At 55.3% G+C, this 14,280-nt stretch overlaps 1 protein-coding gene across 6 annotated transcripts in view; it reads right to left on the bottom strand.

Moving 5' to 3' along the window:
- IQSEC1 (IQ motif and Sec7 domain 1) overlaps positions 1 to 14,280 on the bottom strand; it is a 162,719-nt gene that overhangs the window by 121,220 nt on the left and 27,219 nt on the right. Inside the window, exon 1 of one of the 6 annotated variants that reach the window (XM_021069390.1) lies at positions 10,267 to 10,949. The exons of the other annotated variants lie outside the window; for them this stretch is intronic. Coding sequence (XP_020925049.1) covers positions 10,267 to 10,343 — 77 coding nt within the window. The 5' untranslated portion in view covers positions 10,344 to 10,949. Of the gene's footprint in view, positions 1 to 10,266; positions 10,950 to 14,280 lie in introns of those variants that run through there. 6 annotated transcript variants of the gene reach the window in all.

The raw sequence follows: 14,280 nt of genomic DNA, 5'->3' as shown, positions 1-14,280 counted from the left end.
GGGTTGCCCTGAGGAGGTGCCACTCAGGCAGGGAAAGGCCCCAGGGGCAGGGAGTGCTGGAGAAGCCAGGGCCTGAGCACAGGCAACCAGCCCTGAGCAAGACACTTTTTTCCCCAAATTTCTATTTCAAGTTAATTTCATTTACAGAAAAGTTGCAAGAAAAGTACAAAGAATTCTGTACACTGTTCACTCAGATTCCTCACATGTTAACTGTGTATCTCATTTGCTTTATCATATTCCCTCTCTCTACAGGCATGAAGGTGCGTGTGTGCGCCCCCCGCCCCACACACGCTTGTTTGCTTGCAATCAGAATTGTCTGAGAGTAAGATGCCCACCGCCAAGTCCTTGCTTCCTCTCTGTCTTCCCTGAAAACAAGGACCCTCTCTGACACAGAACAGTTTTCAGCGTGGGGACATTTATGGTGGTTCAATGCCACTATCTAATCCTCAGATGGTGTCAGAGTTGTCTGCTGATGGACCGATGTCCTCTCTGGAGAAATAGTCCCTGACCTTAAGCCTCCTTTGCAACGTGCGGAGGGACACGTGTTCTCGGGCGGGGCTGCAAGGAGGGCAGCAGTCTGGCCCTGAGGGAGTAGATGACACAGGTGAGGACTGGCCAGCTCAGGGCCAGCACACTGGAACCAGAAGCAAAGGGGACATTGCACCGTATACACACTTAACAAAAGAGCCTCCATACTTTTTTCTTTCTTTCTTTCTTTCTTTTCTTTTCTTTCCTCCTTCCTTCCTTCCTTTCTTTCTTCCTTTCTTTTAGTGGCCACAGCTGCCACATATGGAAGTTCCCGGGCCAGGTGTTGAACTGGAGCTGCAGCTGAGACCTACACCATGGCCACAGGAACGCCAGATCCTTAACCCATGAGTGAGGCCAGGGATCGAACCTACATCCTCAAAGAAAGCACGTCAGGCTCTTAACCTGCTGAGTCACAAGAACTCCTGAGCCTCTGTATTTTTGATCCAAGGGGAAAAGTTAACAAAGCTTTAACACTGAAAGGATGACTATAAAGACAGCCCCCTACTGCCCGATCTGATCACACATTGTCCACTGGGCCCTGGTGACCCACCCTGCGGGGCACATAGGATTGCAGCCCCCAGAAATGACCGTTGCTGTTACACGATAGCGCAGGGTTGTAAAACCAACAACAGCCAGTCATTATGGACAAATTGGACATGTGCACAGGGCTGCGAGGTTTCCTGGTGCCTACTTAAACTCCGTACCCGAGGTGAAGCCTCACCTGCCCCACCCAGATTCCAGCCCCGCCCACCACACGCCAGTCCTGTGGGTTCCACTTGGAGCACCAAGCATGCGCACGGGCTGGTGTTCAACAGACTCGGGAGAAGCCTGAGGATGGGTCCTTGTGCCACTTGCAGGAGGGAAGGGAGGCCCTGGCGCTGTCTGCCTGGGTGGCCAGAACCAAGTACCACAAGCTGGGTGGCTTCCACAGCAGATGTGTGCCGTCTCCAAGTTCTGTAGGCCAAGGAGCCGGCAGGGCTGGCTTCTTCCAAAGCCTCTCTGCGTGGCTTGCAGGCGGGATCCTCTCCACTGTGCCCTCACGGGTTGTGTTAGTCAGGGTTCCCGAGAGGGAGGGAATAGGAGTGTGTGTGCGCACACATGTATATATTTATTTACCACCCACACACATATCCATAAGCAGATGTCTTCACTGAGAGTAAAGAACAGGCTCACACTACTCTGGAGGCTGGTGCATCACCAGACCTGCAGCTGGGGAGCTGGGGACCCCATGGCCAGCTCTAGGAGAGCTGATGAAATTCTTCTACCCCAGTGCCTAGAGACTTGAGCCCCAGGAAGAGCTGATGTCTCTGTTTGAGTCCAGAGGTAGGAAAAAACTGATGCGCCTGCTGGAGGGCAATCAGGTCTGTGTGGTTCCCTCTCATTCCAAGATTTTGGTCTCTTCAGGCTTTCGACTGATTGGGAGAGGCTCACCACACTGAGGAGGGCAAGCTGTTCTGCTCAGTCAGAGGATGTACGTGTTACTCTCATGTGCAAACACCCTCATGGACACACCCAGAGCAATGTTTAGCTAAAGATCTGGACACTCCATGGCCAGTCGGGCTAACACATGAAATTAACCTTTAGACATAGCGTCCGTGTGTCTGTGTCCTATTTTTCTCTCTTTTTTTTTCTTTTTGTCTTTTTAGGGCTGTACCCATGGCATATGGAGGTTCCCAGGCTAGAGGTCGAATTGGAGCTGTAGCTACCAGCCTACACCACAGCCATAGCAAGACGGGATCTGAGCTGCATCTGTAATCTACACCATAGCTGACAGAAATGCCAGATCCTTAACCCACTGAGCAAGGCCAGGGATTGAACCTATGTTCTTATGGATACTAGTCAGATTCGTTTCCACTGCCATGGTGGGAACTCCTATTTTCCTCTTCTTATGAGGACACCAGTCCTCATTAGGGTCACTCTGGTGCATTAGGGTCACTCTGGTGCCCTCATTTCACTTTAATCACCTCTTTAAAGGCCCCATGTCCAAGTACAATCAAATTCAGAGGCACTGGGGTTAGGGCTTCAACATCCAGATCCTGGGAGACCTGGCTTTTAACAGGCCCAGACAGGATAAGGGGCTCAGCTCAGAGGCACCTGGTTCCAGCTCCTTCCTCTGCTGAGCTGCCCAGCGCCTGGAGCTCCTCAGGCAAGCCAGCCCATCCATCCGATGCTGCTAGGACCTGGCCAAGGTGCAGATGGTTACTCAGGATGGACTGCCCTCACATGCCAAGCCCAGCCATAAAAGGCAGGAATTGTGTCAGGCAGACCCTGGTGGAGTCTGTCCCAGCAGCAACGCCCCATCCCCCCCAAGTAAAGTCTCTGTGATCAGAACACCCATCTCCCAGCACTTTCTGGCCACCAGTGGGACCTTGAGAAGACACAGAAGGCTGCCAGGCGGAGAGAAGCGGTCATACAAAGCCCAGAGCCCCAGAGCCCCAGGGCCCACCCCACCTGCAGTGCCTGCTTTACACGCCCTCGAGGTACAGATGGCAAGGACATGCTGGCGTCCCACTCCAGGACGTTTGCTCTTCTCTAACCTTGGGAAGGGTTTGGCTCTGGCTGCTTGATTCTTAAACCTCCACTGATTACTCTGTTGAAGAGAAGATTCTCAGGCCCCTGACAGTGTGGTCAAGTGGAGCTTTTGGCTTGAATCTCAGCCCTGCCTCCCTCTGGCCCAGCAGACATGCCCGAGCCAGGACACGCTTGCAGGGGAGCCCTGCACACAGACTCTTTGCTACCCTCTGCCTGTGTGGCCTGAGGGCTGGCTGGCTTCTCCCACACAGGGTGCAGTTGCTGACTGGCTGAACCTCAGGGGCCATTTAGGGAGCTCCCTCATGTCTGGCTGGCTCAGGGGTTTTCTCTTGCTCACCACCAAAGACTCTGCTAAGCATAGGCTCACACGCCACCATCCTTGCATCCCTCATGTGCCTTTTCTACTAAGGGCTCTGCCTTAGCCGTGTTGATGGGAAAACAATCTTCATCCCCAACACCTGTCTCTACAAGACCCCTTCCCGCTTTCCACATTGAAAGCTGTTCCTTCTCCTGAATAACACCCACACTTTCTCTGAACTTCCTTCATTAATGAAAAGAACACCCACCATTTCTCAAGGGCCAGCTGTGTCCCATGCACGCTTGCACTCATCAGGTTTTCTTCCTGAGTCTATCTCCTCTCTGCCCGAGGTGTGAAGGGCAGAGAGGAGAAGCGACCTGGGTGTCACTGTGTCCTGAGATGGCCACTTGAGCACTATCAGACGGTGCCACTCCCCATAGAAGCTGGAGTCTGTCCCGCCCCTGGGAAGGACCTCGTGATGCTCCAGTGAAGAGGACGTGAGAGAAGTGAGGCCTGCTCCTAAAAGGCGGCGTGCCTTCTGCTTGGCTCTGTCTGCGCTCCCACCCCACCGACACTTGCTCTGGGCACCCAGCTGCTACAATGTGAGGAAGCCCAGGCCTCGTGGGGAGGCCCTGGCTAAGTGTGAGGTGAGTGGCTGGGGAAGTGAGGCTTCTGAGGGATCACGCCCTCAGTCTTCAAGAAGCCCCATTTGAGGCCAGGTAGGATGGGCCCTGCTCAAACTGCAGACCCATGGGAAAAACAGACACTGCCATTTTTTTCTTTTCTTTTCTTTCTTTCTTTCTTTCTTTTTTTTTTTTTTTTTTTTTTTTTTTTTGCTTTTTAGGGCCGAACCCGAGGCATATGGAAGTTCCTGGGCTAGGGGTTGAATTGGAGCTGCAGCTGCTGGTCTACACCACAGCCACAGCAATGCTGGATCCAAGCGCATCTGCAGCCTACAACACAGCTCACGGCAATGCTGGATCTTTAACCCACTGAGCGAGGCCAGGGGTCGAACTCACATCTTCACGGATACTAGTCAGATTCATTTCTGCTGAGCTACGACGGGAACACAAACACTGCCATTATTTTATATAAATTTGGAGGTGACTTGTTACAGAGCCACGGCAAAGGGAGCAGCTGCACGGAGCCAGGAAGTGGTAAATGCTATGGATAACAAGGGCGGCTTGGCAGCTTCGTGGAACTGGTTCCTAGGATCAGACTGACTACACCCCATCTTGGTGACCTTAATAATGTCATGTGTCCTCTCTGGGCCTCCGTTTCAAGGTCTGACATACGGAGGAAATAACAGTATCTATTTGGAGTTCCCGTCATGGCACAGTGGTTAATGAATCCGACTAGAAGCCATGAGGTTCGATCCCTGGCCTTGCTCAGTGGGTTAAGGATCCGGCATTGCCGTGAGCTGTGGTGTAGATTGCAGACACGGCTCCGATCCCGCGTTGCTGTGGCTCTGGCGTAGGCCGGTGGCTACAGCTCCGATTAGACCCCTAGCCTGGGAACCTCCATATGCTGCGGGAGCGGCCCTAGAAAAAGCAAAAAGAAAAAAAAATAACAGTATCTATTCAACAAGGTTGTTGTGGGGATTCTGGAGACCCCACCTGCACAGCACTCGGCACAGTGAAACAAACACCCAGTGAATGTGCATAACAGCGGTAATAACAGTGGCCTAAGATACTGGCCCGATCGGACTCCCAGCCAGCCTGATGTCAGAGCCTGCACTGTGTCCTCAAGTCAGTCACAAAGCCTCGGGGTGCCAGCTGCACAGCCACCTCTCGTGCGACTGAACTTGCCCGCTGGGAGCTGAAGCCTGGGCTTCAGAGTGTGTGTGTAGGCACCTCGAGGTCTCTGACTATTCCAAATCTCTGTCTGTCCAGCTTCCTGGGCTGCAAGCTTGGAGTCTGGCGTCTCTTTCCAAAGTGAGCATCTTTACACTGTTTTGGATACACCTGGTCTCAGTGATTTCCAACAGAAGGGTTGGTGAGACCTGCCCGTCAGGAAGCAAGCTGACAGCTAGGCTCACCTGAACCTGTCCTCCATCTGAGAGCGGACGATGGCATCCACAGCCTGCTCACCAGGGAGGCTCCAAAGTCAGCTCGTGGGGTAAGAGAACAGGTAGTTACTATTGCCCTTGAAAACCCTTTCCCTTGGAGGACCTGGAACCACACAGCAATGGAATAGCACATGCGGGCGCCACCTCTCACTTTGCGATGCCTGATGCTGAGTGGAGCCTTGGTGGAGGCCCCACCATGTTCTCCCCCCACCCCATATACATTGAAAATATCACACTGGTTTGGCCAAGTGTAGGCAAGAGACAAGGGCTCCCACCCACTACTGCAGAGGATGCACATGGCTGAACCCCTCTGGAAATCAAGTTTGCAAAGCTCAGTAAAGCTGAAGATACCTATATACCACCCTACGTGCAAGGATAGTGTGCAGGAACACGTACTGCAGTCCTGCCTGGAGTATCAGAAAATAAGAAGCCACCTAAGTACAAAAGAGCAGAACAAAACACTACTATACACCAATGCAAATAAACACAAGAACCACACACAGCCACACAGACAACTCTCACCAATAAAATGTGGAGCCAAAAAAGCACATTGCACCTTGAAGAGCTATCTGTACACCTGTGTCCACAGCATTATGACCTACAATAGTCAAAAGGTGGAAGCAACATGAGTGTCCATCCGTGGAGGAACAGATAAACAAAATGTGCTCTATGCACAGCATGGAGTACTGTGCAGCCTTACAAAAGAAGCAAGTGCTGACCCAGGCTACAACACAGATGAACCTCCAGGATGTCATGCTCAGTGAAATAAGCCAGGCACAAAAGGACAGATACTGTATGATCCACTTATATGAAGTCCCTAGAGGAGTCAGAAAAGGAGAATGATGGGGAGGGGGAGGGGGAGGGGTAAGTCAGTGATGAAGGGGACAGAGTTTCAGTTTGGGATGATGAAGTTCTGGAGATGGATGGCGGTGTTGGTCGCACAAGAATGTGAATGTATTAATGCTGCTGACCTCTGTGGTGGTTAGAATGGTCAATTTTACATCATATGTATTTTACCACAATTAAATTTGAAAGAGCAAGTTGCAGATTATGACATAAAATATGCAAAGGTCCAAAACTTGGTGAATGACGAGTTCCCGTCGTGGCGCAGTGGTCAACGAATCCAACTAGGAACCATGAGGTTTCGGGTTCGATCTCTGGCCTCGCTCAGTGGGTTAAGGATCCAGCGTTGCCGTGAGCTGTGGTGTAGGTCGCAGAGACAGCTCAGATCACACGTTGCTATGGCTGTGGCATAGGCCGGTGGCTGTAGTTGCGATTCGACCCCTAGCCTGGGAACCTCCATATGCCATGGGTGCGGCCCTAAAAAGACCAAAAAAACAAAAAACAGAAACCCCCAAAACTTGGTGAATGGTTTTTTTGTGTTAGCAAAATTATAAAAATATGCATGTGAAATAAATGGGGGTACTTCTCAGATTTAGTGCTGGGGCGATCGGGGTGGGGTGGGAGTTGAGGGCAGTCCACAGGGGCCATCCACCCCAACCTAACAGTTTAGTTCTAAAGCCAGGTGACACGTATGCCACTCTATGATTTCTTCAAAACCAAGCTGCTTCACTGAGAGTACGCTGAGGTCTGCCAAGCTGGGGCCTGGGGAGAGGGTTCTGTGCCTCCCACGATGGCCTCTGGGCCAAGATTGGAGGCTGTGCAGGAGGGCCATCGTCCCAGGCAGAAGGCAGGGATGCCAAGAACGTTCCTTTGCATTTTCCACTTGGAATAAGCAGCTCCATTCCCCCGCCCCTCAGCCTCTGGCAGAGCGCCAGGATTATTTTACATGAATTTAAGATCACTAATGAAGAATAATTAACAGCTTCAAGGGAGCCTGGCACACCCTGTGTTTAGAAGTGGTTAATTATGCATTGTCTGCAAAACACCCTTTTCATACTTTAAAGTTTTGGGTCGCTGTTTTAAGCAACAGAATAGGGCATCAGGAAAAAAGCCAAGGGGTTCCGTCGCCAAGTCCCTGGGGTTACATCTGTTTGGGCAGAGGTGACCACCATTCCCTAAGTTCCCTCAGTGAAGCATGGTAAGTGCTGCCCAGCAGGGGCCGGGGCAGGGAGGCTGGCACCCTCCCAGGTACAGTCAGAGCCCCACCAGGACCAGGTCTGGCCATAAGGATGGGGTTTCCGTCCACCTGACAGACGTGTCACCACTATTTATGGACACCAATCAACGGAAAGAGGGCTGACCCCAGCCCTGACCATCTCATTTGCCAGGGCACAGTTGAGCTCCTCAGCTGGCCATGTGCAGCCTGGTGAAACCTGTGGTCCTGCTGACAGGCCCTGTGACTGTGGGCCAGCAACTCCCCCCTCCACCCAGAGTCTTGTTGTGCTCTCCTGGAAAATGGGACAATGACATCCTCACTTCAAGGGGTCAGTGGGCTCAGAACAATGACTCCAAGGCAGCAGGTGCCCAATGAGCCTTTGCCCACCCTGCCTTCCTTTTTAGCCTCACGGCCTGAACCTGCACCCTACCATTCAGCCTCATTGTCTTTTTGCCATTTCTTGGGCCGCTCTCGTGGTATATGGAGGTTCCCAGGCTAGGGGTCGAGTCGGAGCCATAGCTGCCGGCCTACGCCAGAGCCACAGCAATGCAGGATCTGAGCCCCGTCTGCGACCTGCACTACAGATCCTTAACCTACTGCCCACTGAGCAAGGCCAGGGATCAAACCCGCAACCCCATGGTTCCTAGTCGGATTTGTTAACCACTGCATCACAACGGGAACTCCGACCTTCGACCATTTCTAAACCACACCAGGCTCATTCCCACCTCTATACATGTGTTCATTCTGTGCTCTCCTTCTACAGTGCCCCTCCCTATGTGGAAAAATTCTGCTTCGACATTCAGGCCCAGCTCAGATGATACCTCCTATAGGGAGCCTTCCTTGATTTCTCCCAGGCCAGATTGCCACCCCCAACTCCATCCACGCTGCTGGTATTTTTGTGCTGCCTCTATTTATCTCTCATCCTTAACTTACATGGCCTGGCAGTGGATCTCTTTCCCCTTGTAGGCTGGGAGCTCCTTAAGGACCATGTCCCATGTGTCTTTGGACCACAGTTGCGTCTTGAGTGAAGAGCACCTGCTTTGAATAACAACTTCTCACAGTGGGCGGGGCCAAAAGGCACTCACAGGCTGCCTCTGGAGGCTGAGCTGGGGCCTCCAACAAGGACCATGTGACTCTCTTGCTCGGCCCCTTCCTGGGCTCCCCACTGTTCTTGCAGGAGGCCCAGACCCTGGTCCTGGATACAGCTCCACAGACTTCTACCACCGCTGGAAGACACCTGCCCTTGAAAAGCCTCTGGGGTTTTTCACGTGCCTTTCCCGCTGCCTGGGACACCCATCCTCCCCTTCTTGGCCCCGCCAGCTCCTTCAGACACTTCATTGCCTGCTCAGCTGTCCTCTCCTCCATGAAGCCCCTTATCCAGATCCATTCCCCCTATCGTGTCCTCCTGAGCCCCTGGTGGGGTGGGGCTGTGCCTCCTTCACCCCTCCTGCCCCAGGACCCTGGCCCATTCCTGCCCCAGGACCCTGGCCCACTCTTCCCTGAGCTGTAGAGCACTCGAGAGAGAGTCTACCTTGGAACAAGAGAGACCCGGGTCCAAACCCTGTGGCCATACTTCCTTGGCTGCCTGCCCTTGGGAAGCACCTGCTCAAAGCAGGGCTTCATGGCCCCTTTTCCAGGAGGGGTGAGGACCGCCCAGTGGAAAGTGCACCCTTGGCAGATACCTAAAGACTAACAGCCAGAACTTTCCAGGTGTTCCAGGCCTATAAGAGCAAACTCCCCAGACGGCAGGAAGGGTTGGCCCACCTGCCATCGTAGAGGGTGCCCCGAGTATGGCTGCTGCCAACCAGATGCAGGGCTGGCTGCTCCTCTGCACTCCTCCAGGAACAGGACTTCCTTTCTGAGTCTGTTGTGAGCCCCCAGGACCTCCCCCTTCAGAGAAAACCCCTGGAAGAGAAAAGCAAAGCTCTCTCACTTTCCCAGAGCTGCTCGCATGCTAATAGACTTGGCTTCACAGTGTGTGGAGTCAGGATATCTGATCCCCTCAGAAAGCCAGTATCCTCCTCCCCTCCCGAAAGTCTTTAATCACAGGCAGTGGAGGATGACAACATGGGGTTGGGGGCCCTTTCCCCTGGCCTGGGGCCCTGGTGCACCTCAGCCAAGGCGTGTGTGTGGACGGAACACGCGTGTGGAAGACATCATCAGGTTTACTAACTTTCGGGGTCCTGTTTGTAGCCCGCATCATTTCCGAGAGCAGCCCCCAAGTGCCACTACACACCATCAGGTCCAAATCCCCGAGGATGGGGAAACTGGGGCTCAGAGAGGGAAAGTGACCTGCCCAAAGTCACAGAGCAAGGAAAGGGACTTGAACTCTGGTCTCCTGACTTCCAGACCAGGGATCCCCCAATTCTGGGCACATTCCCTCCACCAAGTCTTAGATGCCTGCTTGGGATGGAGCCCATCAAGCCCATTAGTCACATGAGCCACCTGCGCAAGGTCAGAGGGAGTGGTCTGCCATAGGGCCGGGCCAAGGTGGGGGCTGCCCCCTGTGGGCTCAACTGCTCAGAGCAAGTCAGCTTCAGGGCCAATCCCAGCAGCAAGGAACAATAAAGCTCAGCGTTGGGACACAGAGCACTCTGGGGTGACTGCTTCTCTGCAGAGATCCCACTAGCTTCAGGGCCAGAGGGAGAAGGGTATGATTAAGCCGAGTTTCACAGTGGCCGGGGGGCCCTGCACCAGGATGAGGTGGCCCTGCAGCCGGCAGGCGGGGATGGTCCCTCCAGCCCCGCTGCCCATGGCAGAGGCCCTCCCGGGTCCACGTACCTTTTATAGACTCCATGCAGGGGCTGCAGGCACAGGAACTGCCAGTAATCCAGGCAGAAGGCCTTGAACTTGAGCATTTTCGCCTTCCGGTCTCCTGCTGGACCCTCGTGGCACCTCCACCGAGAGAGGCTGAGGAAGTTGGGGGACGGGCCACTCTGGCGGCCTGGGTCCCTGCTGCCACGGTGGCCCGGCTCACATGGCCCAGCCCTGCCAGTGTCTCCTCCAGTGCACGCCTCCAGTACAAAGAGCGCAGCGCACACAAAAGCCCGGCAACTCCTCTGTGAGGCTCGCCAGACAGCCTCAGGCGGACGCTGCCTCTGGTGGCTGGTGCTTCTCGGGCCAGTCGGGGGCAGGCCTGGCTGTGCTGAATTGGGGGGGGGCCCGGCCCGTCATCCTGGGGGCCTGGGCGCTGAGGTTCCTGATAGTGGCTCGTCAAGCTCCTTCCTCCAACGGGGCCTGGGCCCCAGTGGCCTCGCCAGCCCCCGGCCAAACAGTCGCTGGCCCGAAGTGGCCAAGGCTGGGAAGACTAGGGTGGCGGCACAGGCGGGGAGGGGGCGCGATGACAGAAAAACTGGGGCCTCGTCTGTCGGGTCAGTTATGTTTGGCGGAATCCCCGTTCAGCTGAAAGTCACCACATAACCACATGGTGCAGTGGGAGCAGCGGCTCTGAAAAGCGCAGAGAAAGACTGACAGGGCCACCGCGGTTGCCCAGGCGACAGGGACACATTGATAAAATCTAACATGGAACCTCGATGACAGCCGCTCATTGGCTGCTGGGAGGGGACTCCTGTCTGTCGGCAGCGACGGGGGGAGGCGGCTGGGCTGCCGGGGCCATGGCCAGCTGGCATTGTCAGGCAGAGATGGGGAGCCACAGGCGGGATGGGGGGCTCTGCAGCCTGGGACCCAGTGGTCACAGGCAGCCAAGCAGAGCTGCTGGGCCCAGCATCCCTCCCTGCTCCTCCTGTCAGGTCCAGTTTCGGCCCTGGACACCCCGCAGCCCTTTCCCTACAGCTCACACGCAGGGACCTCGTCATGTCACTTCTGCTCCACACCTTCATGTGGCCCCTGCTGCTTTCAGAATCAAGGCCCAACTCCCAACTGTCCACTGTCCCTCATTGCCCTGGCTCCTGCCGCCATCTGACCCCCAGGCTCCTGGCTCCCATCAGATCCTGGAGCCCACCCACTTTCCAGGCCTTCTGGGCAGTCCCCTGGACCAGAGGTGCCCTCCCTGCGGCTCCTCTCCACTCACCAGGTGGTGACCCAGCACGGCCAAAGAGCGGTCCCTGACCATGGGAGCCCCCGCACTCCCCACCCTACTCTCCACCGGGCCTGCCATCCTCTGAAATGATCCTGTTTATGAGTCAGCTTTTCCACTGCCTCCTTCTCCCCTCAACTGCAGCTCAGCCTCCCAGCCCAGTGCCTGTTCCCCTTCATCATTTGTTGTGGGAAGAAGGGTCTTGGGCAGTGGAATGGAAGGTCCTCCGGTACACACCACACCTACTCCACCTGCTGCTTGGGGTCCCTGGTTAGCTCAACATTGTTTGCAAAGCAGTCGTCTGATCACATCCTTGTGCTGTGGCGGGGCAGGGGGTCACCACCGCTCCCTGCTCACAGACGAGGAGACAGAGGCTCAGAGAAGATCCCATGGCCTTGTGTGCAGGATAACGCCAGGCTCACTGGCCTCACACAGGAGCTCGTGCCACTGGAGGGCTGGGTCCTGTGTCCCTTGCAGGTTGCTGGGCATCCAAGGCTGGGTGTGGAGCTAGGTCTGATGCCGGCAACCCCCACCCCTGCCACCACCCCGCAAAACCAAACAAAGTCATCATCCTCAGGATGGTGTCTCCTCTCCTGCTGCTTCTCATCTCCTCCATCTGTCATTGGCGGAGGCGCTGCTTCTCCAGCTGCGGCTCTCCCCCAGGGTGACCCTGCTACTACCCCAGCCCTGAGGGGACACTGGCCATGCCTGGGGACCCTCTGGACTGTAACAAGGGAGAGGGAGGTACTACTGGCTTCCAGTGCCTTTAGATGCTGCTGTCCCACAGTGCACTGGATACCCCCCCACACAAACCACTACCACCAAGGCGAATCCAGCCCAGCGGCTCTGGAGAGCAACCCTCCCTCGGGAGTGCCCAACATGGACCATGAGAACCAAAAGGCATCAGCGGTGGCTCAGCCGAGCCTCCGGTTACACAAGGGGAGCATGATTCTTGGGAGGGGACAGGATGGCCAGGACAGATGCAGTGTGTGGCATGGACTGCTGTCCCAGGCTGGGGAGAGGTGAGCTGCTGGGTAACTGGGCAACTGGGAGGCGAGGAGGTGGGTGAGGGGCCTGTTTGGTGCCTGAAGCCTGGCCCCTCCCCCCAGGACATCAGCTTCCCTCTCACGCCTGCCTGCTGGTGCCAGAGGAAGCTGGCTGGGCCTTTGAAAGGAGGCAATTACCGGCTGGGACCTTTGTTTCTGAATTCCCAGGCTGTGCGCAGGCCTCTAGAACCTCCGTGGGACTGGCCACCAGACCCCGGGGGCTGACTTTCCCAGAGGCTCCCACAGAGCAGCAAAGCCAGTGGCCCCACAGTGCAAAAGGGCAAAGGGCAAGGTGTGGTGGAGGCGGGGGTGGGCCGGCACCCCGACTCCTCCAGTCTCTGGATCCCAGTGTTCCTCAGCTGTGAAGTGGGAATGCTGTGCTGGGCTCCGCCTGTGCCCCAGGGCTGCTGTGGGGGAGACGAGTCGGGTGTTATGTGCTGGCCGGATCTCGGGATGGGGCAGACCTCACGTAGCCCCAAGCATGCTTTACCTCAGGACCTTTGCACTGGCTGTCCCACGGCCTGGATGCCCTCCTCCAAGAGTCACACGGCTTCCCACGACCCCCTCTGCCCTGGTGTCTGGTTAAACAGCGCCTCCTCCCAAAGGCCTTTCCTGACTGCCCTTCCATCACTATCCCCTATACTTGGTCTTCTTTTTTTTCACTGTACTTGAGGACAAAAGAAAAAATGTTGCCTGCCATTTCAGTAAACAAAGAATGTTGCCACCATCAAGCCATCAGCCACCACAGCTGCCCTGCAGGTGCATCCTGAGGGGATTCAGGAGGGAAGAAAACAGGAGGCTGGCCCTAGGTGGTTAAGATGCGTATCTAAGGAACAATTTCAAGGAGCTCAGACTTTTGCATCTTCCCATACACAGAAAAGTGCTAAAATCATTAATTTGAGGACTCTGCTTTTTGCGATCATCAGTCATCTTTTGACAGTGAACTACATCTTTTTTTCAGCCAAAGGTCCTATATACCCTGCCCCTCCCTGCCCTCTTTGCAGCTCCTCAGCGCTCTGAGAGGCCGTCTCCCGGCTAGAATCCTTGGTATAAGGCTCCTAAAGAAAACCTAACTCGCAACTTTTAGGTTGTGTGTTTTCCTTCAGTTGACACCCGACGGTATTATGTTAAGAACCTATCTGTCTGCTTGCAGCCTGATACAGTAGCCCTGCAAAGGCAGTGGGGAGGCTCACTGTGGTTTCCCAGGCCCCCGACACCTGCAGGTGCTCAGGAAATGATGGCTGAGAAGTGGTGGGGGGAGGTAAGGAAGAGCCATGGGGCCCTGTTGGCTTTGCTCTGGCCCCCGGCTTATCCTTCAGGGCTGTGAAGGTGCAGGGTCATTGGCTGGTCAAGTGTGGTCGTCAGCCTCGAGGGATGGTGGTTACTGTGGCCACTCCTTGACCATGACCGCCCTGCCCAGTTGTGGTGATTGCTGGGCTTTGCTGGTGAATTGCATGGCCAAACCTGAGGGGCCAGGGCACTTGTCACGGTCCCTACCCAGCCCCCAGACAAGAGCCTACCCACTCTCCTTTCCTGGCCTGGCCCCTAGCAGGGTGGCCACTAGTTGGGCAGGGTGGACCAATGCAGTGTGGCCTTCACCAGTGTGTTGGGTTTCAGAGAAACCAGCCACTCAGCTGCTCCCAGCACAGGGGTTTCCCAAATCTTTCACCCTGGGGCCCAGCCCACTGTGCCACAACACCCACACACCTGCTG

This window comes from Sus scrofa, chromosome 13 (assembly GCF_000003025.6).
Source record: "Sus scrofa isolate TJ Tabasco breed Duroc chromosome 13, Sscrofa11.1, whole genome shotgun sequence".
In the NCBI taxonomy this organism is placed as follows: domain Eukaryota; kingdom Metazoa; phylum Chordata; class Mammalia; order Artiodactyla; family Suidae; genus Sus; species Sus scrofa.
This window is presented reverse-complemented; position numbering and strand designations above follow the sequence as displayed.